Genomic DNA, 18822 nt, shown 5'->3' on the forward strand with positions numbered 1-18822 from the left:
AAATAGGAACATACACACACATAAGATTATCCATAACCCAGAACGTATTGTATGGTGATTGATAATATTATAGAACCTACAAAGGAGTATAATATTTATTTAAATATTAAGAGTAAAAATACAATAGTAAGTATCAGTATATTAAGCTTGAAGTGTAATCTTTGGTGGCGTTGAATTCGGTGAGGCGCACACGATGTCGCCAAATGTGTTCATTATCACCGACTTCTCACACGGTCGGCGACACCTTGTGTCGTGGCACGCTAAGTGCGAAATAAAACAAAAACAAATTTACGACGAACACTGCTGTTGTTCATATCTGATGCACATTCCCAAGTTGTCTTCGGGGTTTTCTTCCCTGTTTCCTGGTCCAAATTGCACTCTCATCACGAATGGAGTTGTGCTACCTGCGGCGAAAGAAAGTTAACACTAACTAAGTCGGTTGATATAACTTTGCAGAGTAGATATGTATGATTATATTATTATAACAAACACGGTAAATACATTTTTAACGCCGTCTGTCGAAATTGCGCATGTAAAATACATATATTGTGAATGTTAATGGATCACATTTTTACCTATACCTATCGAAATTATTCTTATTACGTTTGAGCTTGAGAATATGGAACATAAATAATTACTGTCTGTTGTTTAAAAATAAGCAAAACGATTATCGCTTAAAATAATTTTAAAGTATTTCGCATGAGATTCGACGGAGGGAAATTCTTCTATAATGCCTCGTGTTGAAAACATCACCTCGTATAATATTATATTATACGCTACACAAATCGTTCTCTATAATTTACTAGAATTTAGTGATATTATTTACTCACTCTCAATCCGGCACGGCGTTTCTTTGTCTGTGCAGAAATTATTTCCACAGTGGAGCAGATCGCATATCCCAGGTCCTCCTTGAGGCTGAACAATGAAAATAAACAATACAAACAAAATGCACGTGTTTAAAAACGAATGATCTAGCTTAAATATTATAATTATAGTTAGTGGATGAGGATACCAACCGTTATGAATTCTTCGGAATCGCAGGGCATCATGACACGGTCGCTGCATTCCCGGAATACGTCCATGGACACCACCTGGCTCCCGCTTGGACCACTGCCACCTTCGTCTCCCGAACCTTCGATTCCTGTGTCTATACGACAATGATAAAAACAATAAGAGTTTTAAATTATCGTATTAATGCGATATGATTATTTAATGTATAATATTGATATATTAACCCCCGTTCAACTCACCTGAAAATATCGGTGGTCCGATCTTGAACGAATTTTCGTCACACGGTTCATACGCGATCGAACACATACCTGTAACGCCAAAACTAGTTAAATGGTTTCATGGTTAACCGATAAAATAATAATTATCATTATTATGTGAAATTGTGAACTTTGGAAGTCAGTGGTGTTGGTGGAATAAAGGGCGTGTCGAGTTATGCTTTCGCTCCTATAATATTCTCCTATGCATTCATATTTTACACTGTTCCCCAATTAAAACTCATCAGCGTGAAAATAAAGAACAAGTTAAAATTATTACAATATATAAGAATATAGGATTAAAATAATAAATTTAAAAAAAAAATGTAATCTAATAATAAAAAGAACAATTTTTATTTTCTTAAAACGTTTAGTCAAGAATAAAAAGTAAAAAATTTTTTTTTTTTATTTCATAAGATTAAATTATAGAAAATTATAATAATAATTAAGTGAAAAATATGTTAAATTAGGTATTTATACTATGCAAGTACCTATCCTTATAAACATTTTAAGTTATACAAACTATTGAGGTAACTATATGCTATATGTATAACTTACATAAATTATAGGTAGCTTAAAAAAATTGATCGAGATCATGGATTTGGTTCTATATTATGTCTATGAACTACTTAGATCATTTTCTGAATAAAGATTCTAAGGTCTGCAGTTCAAATAACACTGTATATATGACGTCGCTAATTATATAGGTACCTACCGTGTTCTTGTCGTATGCAAATCACGTAGTCTTGGTCCGCCAAATGTCGGCCATTGACCGCGAAGTTCATCGTTTGCACTGTGCCGGCAACTTCGTGGAAATACTGAAGGCATCCGGCTGGCGCACGCTGAGAGAACTCGATCTGGGTGATCTATATTATAAAAATAACTTATAGTTCATTCAGTAATACACACGCAATATGACGACAATAATTGTTGATAATTATTAACGATATCCGAACGACGATATAACGACGACAAACTGTTGTAATGTAGGTAAGTAGTAAGTTGTACACTCACTTTAATCTCCCACATCCGGTTGTAGTTGCCTTTGGTCAGTCTAATGTTGATAGTAATATAGTCTTTCTCGTCGTCCATATCGTAATATACTGTGAAATCACAATAATAAAATGTTAGTCGTTTTTGACAATGATATTATAATAAAGTACTTAATTTATGAACCCGGATACTGCAACGAGTGAATAAATGAAAAATCCACGGTGAAAACCTGAAGAAGAAACTGGAGCTACCAAAAATCGATTTCGTTAAAAAAAAAAAATGAACGACCTTTCAAGACACGCGTAGGTGTATCTACATTATTTATAGTAGCTATTATTAAAAAAAAAAGTAGCCCAAAATTGTTTAGAGCATTGTCATGAATTTTAATTATAATGAGATCCTAACCACTTTATATATATATTATATATATATAATATTAAATGTAGCATTTTATGTCACTCCTAACCTATCCACCGTGGTATACCCTCCCTTCTCGTATTTGTTGTTTTCCCTCAAGCTAGCACGCATCCAACCAAATTACCGTGTATAGTATTCGCACGCGATTATTACAACTGTCATTGTTCCGGTATAACGCGAACGCACTTACATTTGTTACACCGGCGTATAACACGCGCTATATGCATCGCAACGTTTAGGTTTAAACCGCATAACTTCGTGTGGTGACACGTGGTAGATAGAATATTATAACGCGATAAATTACGAATGCGCGAATATAATAATGATTCGAACGATCGTGACCGTGCTATAAAATTATTGTTTTCAACTATGGAGGCGTATGTGTAGATAGTGAACCCGGATTTGACACAATTGCGAGTCTTCCGCCGTGTACCCAACGACTTACCGTGTTGGCCGCTGTTAAGACCGCAAATCCTCAGGTCGTTGGACGCTCCGCCGGTGACGACGAACGTGTCCGTCTCGCACACTCCCGTTTTCCTGTTGGGCTGCGCCTGCAATCGAACAATAATATCGTTATAGAGTCGAGAGTCGGAATTGTCCAATCGTCAATTTGTTAAAATATATTATTATTGTACTATATAGGTGTAATTGTTTCGAGAGAAATAGCTGGGCGAGTCCCACCCAAGACCGTGGTTGTTAAGCGACTCACTAGATTAAAGTTTACAAAGTCCAATCGTATCTGGCTTATGTCTTTGGATATCTTCTTGACGCGCAACGAGCATTCTCCCACGTCGTTCAACAGGCCCGGGAAATTTGGATTGACAAAGTACGTAACGTTGTTGGCTACCTCTGCGTTGCAGGACGATGTGACTGCGACAAACCATACAAGATAATATAATATATATATAGTTTATCATAGTTATAATACCCGTCATATATCATATTTTATATTATTAGAACAATCAACACAATATATCATGGTGATGAATGACAATTCACTTGCAGGGCATAACAGTGGCGTGTGGAATGGGTGTTTTTATTTTGAAGAAGGTGTATAAAATATGAAAACTCCCATTTACTGTATCGTATAATTTTTTTTTAGATAAACTATTTATATATGTGTATATTTTATGTATTTTATCGAAAGATTTTATATTTCGCATTATAAAAAGATCGAAATTATAATAAATTTATAGACTCGTGACACTGACTAAAGAGCGTTATAATATAATATATTTAAATGTAATAATGTGTATATGTGCGTAAATCTTACTCAATTATATATATATATATATTTACTATGCACAACGTGTATAATATTATGTTAATTCAATATCACAATAAATATAGCTATATTAATAGCACATCCACCATTAGGTATTCGCGATGACACTTTCCTTCAGATAAGCCACTGTGGAATAAAGGGGAATACATAAACTATTCTGATTCGTGAAAACTGACTTTTTATATCAGCGATGATAGACATAGGTGCGTAACTCGACGAGATCAAAAAAAAAATACAGCTTTAATTAAAATGTTAACAAAAAAAAAAAAAAAATTATCTCGTTACACCTATGCATAACAGCGTTAAAATATGACTATATGATAATATTGTGCATAAACATATATAATTTATTATAAAAGGTGTGTACATCATACTTACAAACACAACAAACTCCGAAACCCAAAGCGCAAGCGCCGTGAGACTCTCCGTTCTGTATTCTGCACTCATACGTGTTCAAACATAGACCTAAAATTACGAAGTGATGATTTTAATTAAAAAAAAAAAATCCATCCGTACGATTCGTAACAATATACTTCGATCGCTACATTGCGCGGTTATAAAAATATATTATACTTTACCCGTTCTCCGCGAATCGTCGGACAGGCACTCTTCGGTCACCGGCACCGGGAAGAAATTCAACACTGCCAACAACCAATTCCAAAACATGATTAATCACGAGCATTTATCGTGCATATATATAAATTTATGTTTGAGTGCGTATCGCATCATATCATATTATGTGCATGAACGCAAAATAAAATCCTAGCGCACGTCCAAAATTATCGTGTGTGTGGGAGAAACGGGGTGGCGACAACTGACTGTCGTGCTCCGATCACTATTAACACGCTATACATATTTTATTATCATTATTATACCGTGATAAACGAACAATTTTCTCAAATGACGATCTGACGAGGTAATTAGATTACGTGACGTCCGATATGGATGCTTAGTGCGCTACTTACTGTGCATATATTGGCATACCTATAGAGTAGCGTTTTTCGAAATTCTGTTATTACCGTTTTTTTTTTCTTTCCACGAAACGAATATCTTTTTATCTGTCGCGTGTCGTTATAATAATACAATATTAAATACAATAATAAATTATGATTGTCTGCTCGTGTGTCAAGCAAAAATATGTATATAGTTATTACATAATTTATCACACTATAAATTATACCGCGCGAGCTAGGAGCGGTCATTATCCCGACACACGTTCTACGACGATCGTCAACTGTCGTGGTGTCATCTCCAAACCACCACAGTTTTTGAGACTATTCATTATATTATATTATAAATATTTTTTTTATAACATATTATATATATATATATATACAGTATATACATAAATATATAATTTATGCTATTTTTATGATGAGCAGTAATAATCTTGTCTAATACACAAAGGACACAAAGAACAAATTTCGGTTGAACCTCTATCGGTCACGCCTCTTTAAACATTATTATTATTATTAATTTTGTTCATAACATATGACTATACTATATATACAAACAAAACTATAATTTTTTTTTGAAGTTTTCTAAAATTACCTACTTACCACAGAATTACATGAAAGTATATAATATGAGAAGATTGTAAAATTGAATGGTTTATCAAGCAGTGATATAGTGAATAGTATTAAGTAGATTGTGTGGTTTTAAAATTTGCCTTAAAGTTATTTATTATTTGTTGTGTGCTATATGTGATCTTTGACAGTAAATAAAGTGAGATTTTTATTTAGAGACGTAGGTATTTTGCGTTTAACAAGAGTAGTTAACTAATTGATAATAATAAATTGTTAATGTTAACCATTTAAATTATTTTGTACCATTTTTAAACCGGCTCAATAACGATAATTGTACGTAGGTATATTGAATATTGGTTATTATTTTTATTAGATAGTTGAGACGATTTTTAATTTGAAAAATTAATAAGCAAATTCAAAAGTTAAATTGCTTGCAGTATGGTAGTGTTATTTTAATATGCAATATAAACGAGTGTACTGAGCATGTTTAGGTATACGAAAGACGAAATTTTATTTCGTACATTTTCCGCCAACACCGACGACGGTAAATGAAATATTTGAGCCAAACCCGGAATCTAACTATAATAGCTTTAAACGTCACCATAACCCTCTATAACACAATTCAATAATATAATACGGCAAAGACAGACGTACGTGCGGGTTTTTTACTCTCTGATTACTTCGACGTGAATTTCCAGTGATCATTCGCATCACAATGCAATACCACAATAGTGTACCACACGTGCTTTTATATATTATATATATGTGACCAGGACGACTACATTACATTATTATGATGATCTACGAACGATATTAAAACGCCATATAATATATATATATAAAGTATTGCTTGTCAAAACGTGTAAATTACCACTTATCGATCACCGCGTGTTCACGCGTATCTATGTTAATGTAATTTACACGAATGGATTTTTTTTTTTATCATTATTATTTATTATTACTACTCTAATATATTATTATAATGCTGTCACCATCGAAAAAATGCAATCAGTCTCCTGACAGCCATGTGGGGTGTGATATTGTATTCTGAGCCCACAATCATGTTCGCCAATAGACGGATTACATGTATAATAATAAAATTATAGACATCGGAATCCATTTAAGTTATCTTTTTATAATGTTTAGGATTTTTTTTTTTTATCAACAATATACTAACATTCATTCGCCCTAATTTTTTATTTTTTTAAAAGAATCACTGTTTAATAATGTATTAAATTAACAAAGAAGTAGATTAATAAATTTCAATCAAATATCTTATTTTTTTTTTTATATATATTTCACAAGATCAATATATATATGTGTGTGTGTATGTGTGTGTGTGTGTGTGTGTGTGAGAGAGAGTTTTTTATTTGATATTTTATAAATATACAATTCTAGCTATAGGTTTCGAGAAATCAATAAATCAATGGACATGTCAGAACTTCTTACGAAGCCATTCATCATACATATAAAGCGCCAATACGGTAAGCTCACGTAAAAGTACAAAAATAAAAATAGCTCTTTGACAATAATATGACCGAATTTGTTAGCTGCATGCTTATTACGATTTTTCACTGACTAATAAATTTAATTTTTTCCCAACCGTGAAACGTCTCTATAGACCTAACTACGCAAAGTGAATGTAATAATATATATATTTTTATGTAACAAGAAAAATGAATACTTCATTGTTTTTTAAAACGTACTCTCGTTGAATATTTATCGTCACCGGTAAGATGAATATTTTAAGGAACGATTTTTGCACACAAAAAATAATAATAACAACCGCCATAATATATATTATTATGTTGGTAGTTGTGAGTGATACGTTAAATATTTTAAACGTTAATTTATCGAAAACGTTTAAACGCGATACCTAATAATAATAATAACCATTTGACGTACATGTATATACATTTATAATACATTGTGTAATAATATGTATATATTTGGATAGGAAAAAAAAACTCTCAAAAATTCGGGTTTCCCGGAAATTAAAAACCGAGAAAGGGATTTACATTTTAAAAATTATACTGACAAGTATAATATATAATAAAAAGGTCGTCGCCGTATTAATTATATTAAGTGTCCGTGGTAAATATTTTAGTCATCGAGAAATTTACCATTTCCCATCCATCCATCATCGTTAATTTAAACGAGGCGCGTTTTTAAATGGTTTTATATCGAGTACGTTAGGCGTTCTTTGCATTTTTATTTTTTTTTTTTAATTCTATAATTCATGGTAGCACACGCGTACTCCGAATCACATCAAAAGTATAAGTTTTGATAGAGAAATATATCAATTCAAAGGTATAGTCTAACCTAGTCAATAAAATCAATTAACTGAAGTTGCCAAGCGAAATTAAACTGAACGTGAAGTAATAAGTCAATCGATAACAAACAACATATTTAATTCTCAAAGTTTAAAATTAATAAATATAGAGAGAAAATATTAACTTGATTCGATTTTAAAAATGAATTGCCTCTTTTAATAATAATGCCTGCAAACTGATCAATATTTTATTATTATTGTAATAATTGTGAACTTTCAATATATTTTTTTAAATAATATTAATATAGTGATCAATAATTGTAATAAGCTAATAACCATATAATCGTACAATAATACGACCATATTATACGGACGTAAAAAAAATTGTACGAGGTACAACGACTTTTGAACTAGTTTGTGTTACATGCGTGTATCTCGAAAACTTTACTACCGTCTCGTGGGTGAATTTATATAGCTAATTGCCCAGAGACTGTCAACGTGATAGATGGTTATTATTAATATTTGGCGACGGGTTTTTTGCGTGATAATAATTCAATTTTTCTTTCAGACTCACCAGAGTATATTACAACATGACGGCAGACGGGTTACCAAACTAGCTCTTATGAACACAAGATCTTTCTTACAAATAACTTGTTTATAATATCAGATCGGTACTGTAACTGGTAAGCGTACGTCATAGTGGTATACACATAAATATTTCCAATAATACTATCGTTTCTAAAACTATGTTTTTTGTAAAACAGTCGGTTATTGTCCCAATCTCTTATACATCCCAGTCAAATCACTATTATAATTAATTATAGGATAATAATATTAATACTTTACAAAACTACTAAATGTTAATGCATTTATGATTACTATTTTATTTTATTTTTTTACTTTTATGTTAACATTAAAAATTATAGAGAATTATTTTTCAATACAAACATACAAACTACATTTTCTACTCTTTTTTCATCTACAGACAATTTATAATATACAATTTAATACATATCATATAAAAAATATTAGTCATGATAATCTATGCCGTAACATTAATACTTCGGATCAATGAGATTATTCTTTCATTTACAAAGTTGTACAATATATAATTAATATTAAAAATTATTTTGATCATTAAATACTCAAATATGAAATGGAAATCCATGTACTCTTTTGATTAAAAATATATCTAAATATATAAAAAATATAAGTAGTTTTAGCACTTAAAAAAAAAATAAAGCTTACTTACAGTCTATAATGATAAATCTAAAACTCCAACAAAAAGGAACATGTTAATGCCTTTAATTTTGAGCTGCGAATATGATGTATCATCCTCAATATATTGATTTTACATTTTATTATAGCCTATCAGTGAAATACGCTACTTGTTTTGAAAACAGTAATAAGCATAGTCGATCGATCGTTGTAATATTGACAGAAATAATAACGGCCTACCGTCTTGCTCGTCAGATATATTTCATTTCGATTCCAATTTTTTTTTCAGTCATCGCATAGGTTACGTAGTATCTAAAACAATTGTATGACTTTCCATTTATTTCTCTATTTATACTTTTATGCACACTTTATATTATGACACAATAGAAATGAATATTGACAATGGCAATAATATGGTCTCTAACTTTTGCTGTACAGTCGTAATTATCAATTATCACTCACAAAAAAAACTCATCAATTATTACAAAATCTTATACTATAATTGTTTACATAGTTTCGTATAACATCAGTATAATATTAATTTAATACCTTGTCAGTACTATCAAGAAATACTATCAAAATTCGGCAGTGAAATATATAAATAAACATTAACGATATTGTTTCAATATAAATAACGTTTAATTTTGAATTATTTTGCTTTAAGATTAAAAAAAAATAATAACAGCCGATATTATGATTAAAGATTTACATTTTTTTCTCTTTAATACATTTATACTTGATTTATTCTAGTCATGTTTGAAATCCTGAACAAATATTTGTTTACATTATATTATGTTCATATGTCTATTATTTCCTTTTGACTATTTGGAAATTTACTGCGCGTTCCTTACTATTTTATACGATTAAAGATATATTAATATGATAGTTATACGACTATATATACAAAGAATATTTTACGTAATTTACGTATTTTACGTCATTGATGAAATTACTTGTAGTAGATGTGTCAAATAGAAATTCATTAATAAATTCAATATCATTGTAAATGTCCTAAAAACGTAATAATGTTTTAATTTTTCCTGATTGTTTGGAAAGTGCTAACAATATTTTACTTTTAACCTTCGAAAGTTCAAATTAGATCCAATAATTCGGTATCAGAAATCAAAATTTAGTATTAAAAGTCAATCAGAATCTAAAATTAAATTATATTTATTTTATTGAAGATTTGTATAAGTATATCATTTTTAGTTAGATATTTTTGTATAGGAATATTGCATAAAACATACTTCTTAAAATACTAAAACCAGCAAAATTATGACTGTAAAAAAATTTTAATGCTATAATTTTGTTTTAAATTTAAATTAAATAATCAAACACAATTTAAGTCTGAAATAATAAGTGTAGACATATAAATAGACTAACTGTATATTATGATACATTATGTATATTATAGGCACTACATTACAACCACCCGTTTCTTTAAAAGCCAAAGGAAATCGCTATATATGTCACAATCTCCTCCTCCGCCACATCACTAAATCTGAACGGATATCGCTATACACATAATATATATGAGTGCACATACTGCTGAAAAACGTATTATGCCACTATAAATATAATGTGCACGTATACACTATATACTATGGTATTATATGACTTGACGTCGGGCTTATCCATATCTGATCATTTTCTTATATCTAAGGATATTATAGAGACACCTACTGACATCGAATTATATAATATTATGTTAATTTTTTCCATGAAATTATGGAGATTCTAAAGATTTTATTAATAAGCTGTTTATTTGCGTTCTGACAAAATCGAAATGATAAATGATTTATTGTGATTGTGTTTTATATATTATATTATATACGAATATCCAATAATCCAATAATAATTGTCACTACTGCATAGATTTCTAAGGTATAATTTAATGCATGTATATATTGTTTATACATTTATTTTTTGTTTCTCCTTTATTATTCCAAAGTTATAGTGAAGAACTAATTATAGATAATGGCTTGTAAAAGATTTTTTTTTTTTAGTACCCTAAACTTTTATATTGAAATTGTTAATATAGTGAACATCGCTACTTATAACTCTTCGAACTCTTTTACCTTATTGATTGATCTTCGGGTGACCGTTCAGAACAATATTTTAAAAGACTTAATTACACTCAAAGCAGTAAACAATTAACATTGTTTGATCATATTATGTTTTTTTATATTTTCGAATTTTATATTTGAATTGCATTAATTGAATTTTTTTAATTTTTAAGGAATGTCTCATCATTACGAGGGATCCTCGTAATCTTCTTTGCTGCCATAGATCTAATATTACATTATTAGCATATTTAAAATACACAATTTTTCACAATGTCACATATTATTTGGTTATTTAAAAAATCTATTCAAAGAAAGCGGTTATATTAATGGGCCCCACAGAACAATATACTATTATTAGGGTAATTAAACTTGTGTAAAAGATAATCGACATAGTATGAGGTACTTAAAATTTTTTTAACAACTATGTATTAATTCATATACAAGTGGTAAGTGGCATAAACATGAACTTTTTATAATAAAAAAGCCAGGAAGAATTAATTATAAAATAAAACACAGTAAGTATACGAGTGGGTATTTTTGTACTAGCTATGAGAGTAGGTAGCAATAATATTTGTTATTTACAATAATTTTACATAAAATAATAATATCTTACATTAGAAATTATTTTTATACAATTATATTATATTTTGGTTATCAGAGATAACACTAATAACAGTTTTTATAGACTTCTGCAATTATAATAGATACGATCAATTAGTGTAGAAATAAAATGTTGATAACATTTTTTATCCATTTTTTTTTTTTTTTAATTTGAAAAACGATTTCTACCAATTAAATGTCTATAAAAGAAGTTGAAAAATTTGTAACGTTTAATTAAATCGGGTTGGCTGAGTAATAAATCCTATAATATTGATGGAAATTTCGAACTAAGTATAATATAATAGGTAATTTTTTAACATCGACACCATAGAGAATCTTTAGACGAAGCATTAAATGAATCATTAAACGCAAATAAAGAGATAGCAATAAAAGAGAGCAATTCAACTCAGAAGATACGAAATTATTACTGTTAGGTACCTATTTGAATTATGAATCGGTAAAACGAGAACGCGCATTATAAGAAGAATATATCTTACAGTACTTACGTGAAACGGTTATAGTGTATCTTGTTTGGATATATATTACCCTTGCACAGCAAGGAATGATAAATTATTACGAGTGTAATGACTATGATATCTCAAAACTCATATTTATTATTAAAAATTATAATGTAAACTCTAGACATTTATCATCGGCAGTAAAATCGATGCCTCGAACGAACAAAAACAACGTAACGCTACGTCAGTATACGCACGTAACGTATAATATCTAATTAGAAATATTAAATGTGTAAGTTGTTGTTATTGAACAATCTAAAGTCAATAGTGTGTTTAGCGCTATCGAATTAATAATTCACTTATAATTTTGTAAATTTCAATAATTAATTTTAATTGGGACGTGTTCTGCTGATGTATGGCACAACTCAGTTACCTAGAATAATAATGTAATGTTGTTAGAAAATAAAATTACGGTAACAATTATTAATAATTATGCCGTCGAAGAAAATGTTTAATAATTTTCTCTAAAAACTATCTATCATACAATATTACGTTATATTTTTATTATTATTTTCAAGTTAAATGAGCTGTTATTATTTAAGAGAACGAGAAGTCATATTAAATCCTATAACTAATATTTCAACTAATTGTATTTACTCAAATGATTATATTTTACCTAATAATTCATTACATCCAATTTTGTATAATTTAAAACATTATGGAACCTAAGTAATAATTAATAAGATATATTTTCATAATAATTTGTATTCAATAAAAGATATTGAATAAAAAATAATTTATTTTATCCAACTATATTAAAATAGTATTAACATACTAAGGTCAATTAGAATTACATTATTTTTTCAATAACATTTTATTTTTATAATGTTAATTTTTACTAAAGAAGATTAAATGTGTAATATTAATCTGCAAATTGAAATATAAATTTGTTACGAGAAAAAACGTTTGAGCCCAATAGAGTTTATTTTTTTCTTTTATTCTTTATTTAACATTTAAAATTTAATTCAAAAAGTAGTCAAAAATGTGCATTTAAAAAAAAATCCAGTTTATCTGATTTTAGTGATAGTGGTTTGATAAAGATTTATGATTTATTATATTATATTTTAACTAGATCACATTTTATTAAGTGTATTGTGTTATATTAATAAAGGATAAAATGTAAAGATTTCGTTAGAAAAATGAAGCGCAGAACATATCGAAAGCTACAATTACATTTGTCTGTTTATAATAATATATAATGCTGTATTTCTGTGTAACATGTTTATTGTATATCACCAATATTAAAGAAATTTGTTTTCAACCCATACATCATAAATCAAACCTAAAAATACATCAATAAAAGTTTTTTTTAGTAGTAGGTATGAAATAAAAATATATAAAAATATATGTGCACATATTATAAAAGCTGCTGCTATAGCGTTTAATCTTCCATTTACATTATACGTCCCATTGCGTTTTATATATTTGTAAAAAAAAAATACAAATTATATATGTACTATATAGGTATACATTTTAAATTCTGAAACTGTGTTTTTGTGTATCCTTTTTTCTGTTTGGTTACTCAATTTTCTTAACAGCAATAGTTATATGCTATATATGGCATATTCATCTATAGAATACAATTTAATATTATTATCTTTAAAAGCCAGGCTTTATAGACTCGCGAAACAACGATAAGTCGACAATGATTTCTATTTTCAGTACAATCGTCTCACATCCACGTAAAATTGTAGAGTACATTATTATTTTTATTATCGGTCCAAAAATCGATTTTTGGAGCTACAGAAGATTTCGATATAAATAATGGGTGTAGAGTAATGCTTCAAAAATGTTTTCTAAAAAATATAATAAATACGTTGCGAGTTATCTATTATATAATGTGATAGATAATGTTTAAAATGTTGACCATAATTATTATTTTTATTTTTCATTTAAATAAAATACTTTATGACAGTTTCATCAAAATTAATTTCATACGATTTTTTTGAACTCTAAATATATGCACATAAATATCTTATATTAGATATTAGAATAGTTTGAAATTTAGCGAATCGTTTTCAATACTCAAGGCATTATTTCATTTTAATTAATTAGCAATTTATATCTATGTATGTCGTTATTATTATGATCCAAGTGTATTTTTACTCATTAGTACTAAAAGTTCAAGAGAATATTTAATAGTCCTTTTTTGAAGTGATTAATATAATATAATCAATTATTCTCTAAATGTGTGTATACCTATTAATGTGTAATTGTGATCATAACTTAATTGTTTATTAATTTAATATATTATGTTATTGCCCCCACCCCTTATATTGCTAACAAACTTTTCGCGTAATTAAACGAAATATACCATTTAAACTGTTAAATGTACAATACTATTTTTTTTTTATTTTTTTTTAATTAAATTTATTATAATAAATATAGGTTCTAATCTAGTATTGCCATGATAGCACGCTGTGAAAATATAATAACCACAAAACGTATTTATGCGATAACACTGAGTGATAAATTACATTCAGCTAGGTATAACCTGATTAAATATATGGCATTTGATTTTGAAAGATAACTTAGATAACAAAGTGGCTTCCATATTATATGCCATAATTTTATAATATTTTACTTAATATCAAAAAATAGTTCTTTCCATCAAAAAGCCGAACAATAATAGGTATAATTTAAATGTAATAAATTATGGACATCAATTAAAACGCATGATTTATTATGTTATACTTTTTCCACAATAGCTCAATTTAAAATGGACTTATTTAAATTTCAACATACCAACTTAAAACAGTAAAAATTGTCAATTTCATCAACTAAAAAAAAAAATTGTCTACATAATATTTTCTACCTAATCAATTTTAGAAATGTAATGTTTTCTATTTATAATTTTTGATTTTTTAAGCAAAATTTAGAAATATTATGTCTTAATCATATCGAAATTCTAAAACATCATAAAAACTGAACTGAAAAAAAATATTTAGTCTGTAACTCGTGTAAATGAAGATTCAATACAGTCAAACTCCATACTCATATAATAATATATAACAGTAAAATATTAATTTGGATTTATGATTTAAGAAAATGCAAAACATTGATGCGGAAACGTATACAGATTATGGTGATGTAAAAATATTATTATACTTTTATTATAATATATTAAACTGTAAGACTGTGCTTAGCGATAAGCGAGTAAACTAGTTTATATTTTTGTTCGTCAGAGGGAAAACATCGCTCTTGAACTTGACCAACTACGAGCGGCCTTGTGCACACCGTTATCCGTAAAACATTATCTAGTAGCCGGTTTCGTTTTGGTCACTGCCGAAAGGACGACAATGACCACGACGACGGTCACGGCTGAGGCCGCTCTCTATTTAATAATGATAATAATATGTGGAACACTAGCGATGGTGAGCGGTGGCGACGCATGGATGTGACCTGTTTAACTAGAACCATGTTCCACTTTTTACGTAAAATTCCGGTCAAATTTAATAAACGTATAGTAAACATTAGATATAATAATAAATAATAAATAGGTGTACTAAATACATTGCTAACCTTATTTTAAATCCATACTCCCTACACCGTATAGCTTTTCGACGTCTTTTAAGTATTTCCACCAGTAAGTTAATCCGTAATTTTTTGTATTTCATATCACATGGTAAACGTTTTTTATAATGATAAGTGATAACTATTACGTCACTGTACTACTTGCATTATGCAAGCTCAATATTAGTGGTCAGTAAGATATTGATTTTATGGAATATAAAAAAAAAACACTAAATTAAGATATTATTAACGAGACAGTGAATTTAAAAAAATCTACATGCACATTAACTGAAATGTTTTGTTACATATAAAATGTTATGAATGATGTGTATTGGTATACTGTATAGTATATAATATATCCAAAAAGTTTTTAAACAATATGAGTTTATAATTACAAGAGTTTTAAAAGTATCATTGACAAGGGTGTAAATCTATACCTTTAAAAGATTTTTATCCCGTTTTTGTTTTTCAAAGTATTTAGTTTTAAACTATAGAAATTTTACCGAGCATTAATACTATTATTGTGTGTGTTTATTAATTACGTATTTTTGGTTATGTTACATTACCGCACTCAGGAAACCAAACTTCCTACTGTATATAATATAGTCGAACCAAGTGGAAGTACAGATTTTGATTATTTTCGATGATGTCATTGTACAAAAAGTAACAAGTTCTCGAGTCATACGATAAACATATTATTGTATACTATTTTATTCAATATTGGTGCGTTATTTGACCTCTCTGAGTATCAAAATCAAAAAATTCATAATCGCGCATTTTATTCCTAAAGGTTGTATACGTACCTCTGCCGACGGCTCTAGAAGGCCCACCTAACGACGGCCACGGCCAACCTAGAGCTCCATGCGTGGCTATCAACAGCAAAAACTGTAACAGCAGCGATTTTGGCGACGACGTTACCAGGTTCATGGTCGTCTGTGATTAGGACCGGATGATCACCGACCGTTGTGCGGCATTCGAGATAATGTATTGTAATAAAATATTACTTCCGTGACACAGGGATATCCACTACTATTTGGACGACGATGGATTGTAACTTTTCCGTGTAGGACAACCGTTAGTTTATTGCAATATTGTAGGTGACGCGTGCAGACGACCGGCCCGAACTGAACTGAAACGACACCTCTTCCGTTTCTGACTGGTACCGTACAGATGTACAGTGGGAAGACCGGTTCCGCGTCGTCGCTTGTAGCCATAGCCGCTGACATAGTATTTTCATAATTTTTTTCTGTTCGCTTTTTTTATTATCATTATTATTTCATATCAGTGACTAGGGCGTGATTTTGGAAATATACTAAAAAAAAAGAATCAAATAATCACAACAACAACAATAATAATAATAATAAAACATTTTGTGCACAATTATTATTTTTATATTTATCTATAACTAATTTGGTCATCTTAAATAATAAAATCGAATAAAAATACTGATAAATTATAATGCTGTTGTAATACTCCTGTTTTTTAAAGTCGAAATGACCAAATAGTAAATACATTTTTTGACAATATTGTCTAGATAAACAAATGAAGATGAAAATTTAAATTCTTATCTAGTCAATATTGCAATAGGTTTTTTTTTAAAAAAAAATTCGAAAAATTAATTCATTGCATTTAACTATTTTGATTCGACTTCAATAATGCTTAAGCGTACGCCATTTGAATAAAAACTAATGTTAAAGAAGAACACTTAATATATTATTGTTTATCTATTTGTCTTCATTAATAAAATAAATGTTTATCTTTACTCAAATATATTGATATTAATTTTTTATGTTTGTATTTTGTAAAGAATAAAAAAACTGCGAGAAGACTATAATACATTCAACATGACCTTAAGTACCATATCACTATGATTCACCCTTAGTATCTCCGTAAAAAATCAATAAATGTAAACGTGTTTTTAATAAGTATGGAAATTCTGATTGAATGGCATATAATTCGATTTTTTTTTTAAAAAATTCAAAACAATATTTTTTTATGCTATCAATTTTTTTAATTTTTCAAAATAGTCATTTTGTTGATTATCTTTTTTTAAAAACAGTTATAAAAAAATTATTAAAATTAAATAAAAATAAACCAAGTGAGAGGAAATTGTGTTTATGAATATGTAAGAAAAAAAGTATTTGTAACCAGATTATAGGTAACTCGAGGATAACGCAATTTTACCTATTTCCAAAAGTCGAGATATTAATTTGTTGATAAATTAGAACGATGTTTTTCATAATTGGGATATTTGATTCCATAGCTATAAGCAGCTTGTCTATGACTAGTTGTTTCGGAAGTAACATATCACCATATCGAAGTATTCATATACCAGGTACCTACTGAGAAAGTATGAGTCATTTTTAAATATTTAACAATATATAAGGTACGAAACAAAATGTTATAGCTAAAGACAAAACACAATAAATGAATAATTTTAATTATAATCTACAAAATTGCAATACGCGTAGTTAATATTATTATTACCGTGAGATTAAGCCTCATTTCGTAATTTTTTAGGTTCAATTCATGATAATAAAAATACTTAAAAATAAGTAGGTAACCAGTTTCACTGTTCAGTGAACGATAAGACACAGCTATTGTTAATTATATTTAAATCAAAACTTAAAGTTACGTATGTATAAGTATTGTCAGTCTAAAATAGACATTTTATAATTTAAATGTGAAACAATTAATTTTTTTTTTTTATTAATATGAATTGACATTTGTCATACAAAATACCAATTATTAAAAATTTAAATTTTTTAACCTTAACTGAAAACTTCATTAATTACTAGTTGTTTAAAGATTGTCATAAAAAATTGAAAAACGTTATTTCCTCTCACTTGGTTAATATATATATTATATATAATATATATATATACACACCATTATATACACACCATAATATATAATACAAATACAATATATTATATTATATACATTATATGTTTTAAAAAAAGATGATCAACAAAATGGCTATCTTGAAAATTACATAATTGCATAAAAAAAATGTTTTGATTAAATTAAAAACGAATCACTTTTACTGTTTCAAAATTTGAATACAAAAATAAAAATATTCACAAAAAAACACATACAAATATACAAATTTATAAATTCATCATTCCGCTTTTCAAAAATGTAATCAC

General features: G+C 28.3%; 1 protein-coding gene across 1 annotated transcript; it reads right to left on the bottom strand.

The window, feature by feature from the left end:
• Window positions 1–77: 77 nt before the first annotated feature.
• On the bottom strand, window positions 78–16826 carry LOC114121275 (uncharacterized). The gene is made up of 11 exons (XM_027983529.2): window positions 16477–16826; window positions 4539–4601; window positions 4339–4425; window positions 3385–3545; window positions 3121–3226; window positions 2280–2368; window positions 1981–2131; window positions 1251–1319; window positions 1017–1147; window positions 831–915; window positions 78–404 (listed from the first exon to the last, which is right to left on the bottom strand). Exons 1-11 carry the CDS (start codon window positions 16598–16600, stop codon window positions 289–291), a joined length of 1182 nt encoding a protein of 393 aa, XP_027839330.1. The 5' UTR covers window positions 16601–16826; the 3' UTR covers window positions 78–288.
• Window positions 16827–18822: the final 1996 nt, after the last annotated feature.

The sequence above is a fragment of the Aphis gossypii genome, chromosome 3 (assembly GCF_020184175.1).
Source record: "Aphis gossypii isolate Hap1 chromosome 3, ASM2018417v2, whole genome shotgun sequence".
NCBI classification, from domain to species: Eukaryota; Metazoa; Arthropoda; class Insecta; order Hemiptera; family Aphididae; genus Aphis; species Aphis gossypii.

Excerpts from the sequence above, each read along its gene's own strand:
- LOC114121275 (XM_027983529.2), bottom strand. The coding sequence starts at position 16,600 with ATGAACCTGGTAACGTCGTCGCCAAAATCGCTGCTGTTACAGTTTTTG. Across the intron at positions 1,320-1,980 it reads TTGCATACGACAAGAACACG|GTATGTGTTCGATCGCGTAT; the intron begins GTAGGTACCTAT and ends TTGGCGTTACAG. Across the intron at positions 916-1,016 it reads ATTCCGAAGAATTCATAACG|CCTCAAGGAGGACCTGGGAT; the intron begins GTTGGTATCCTC and ends TTCATTGTTCAG.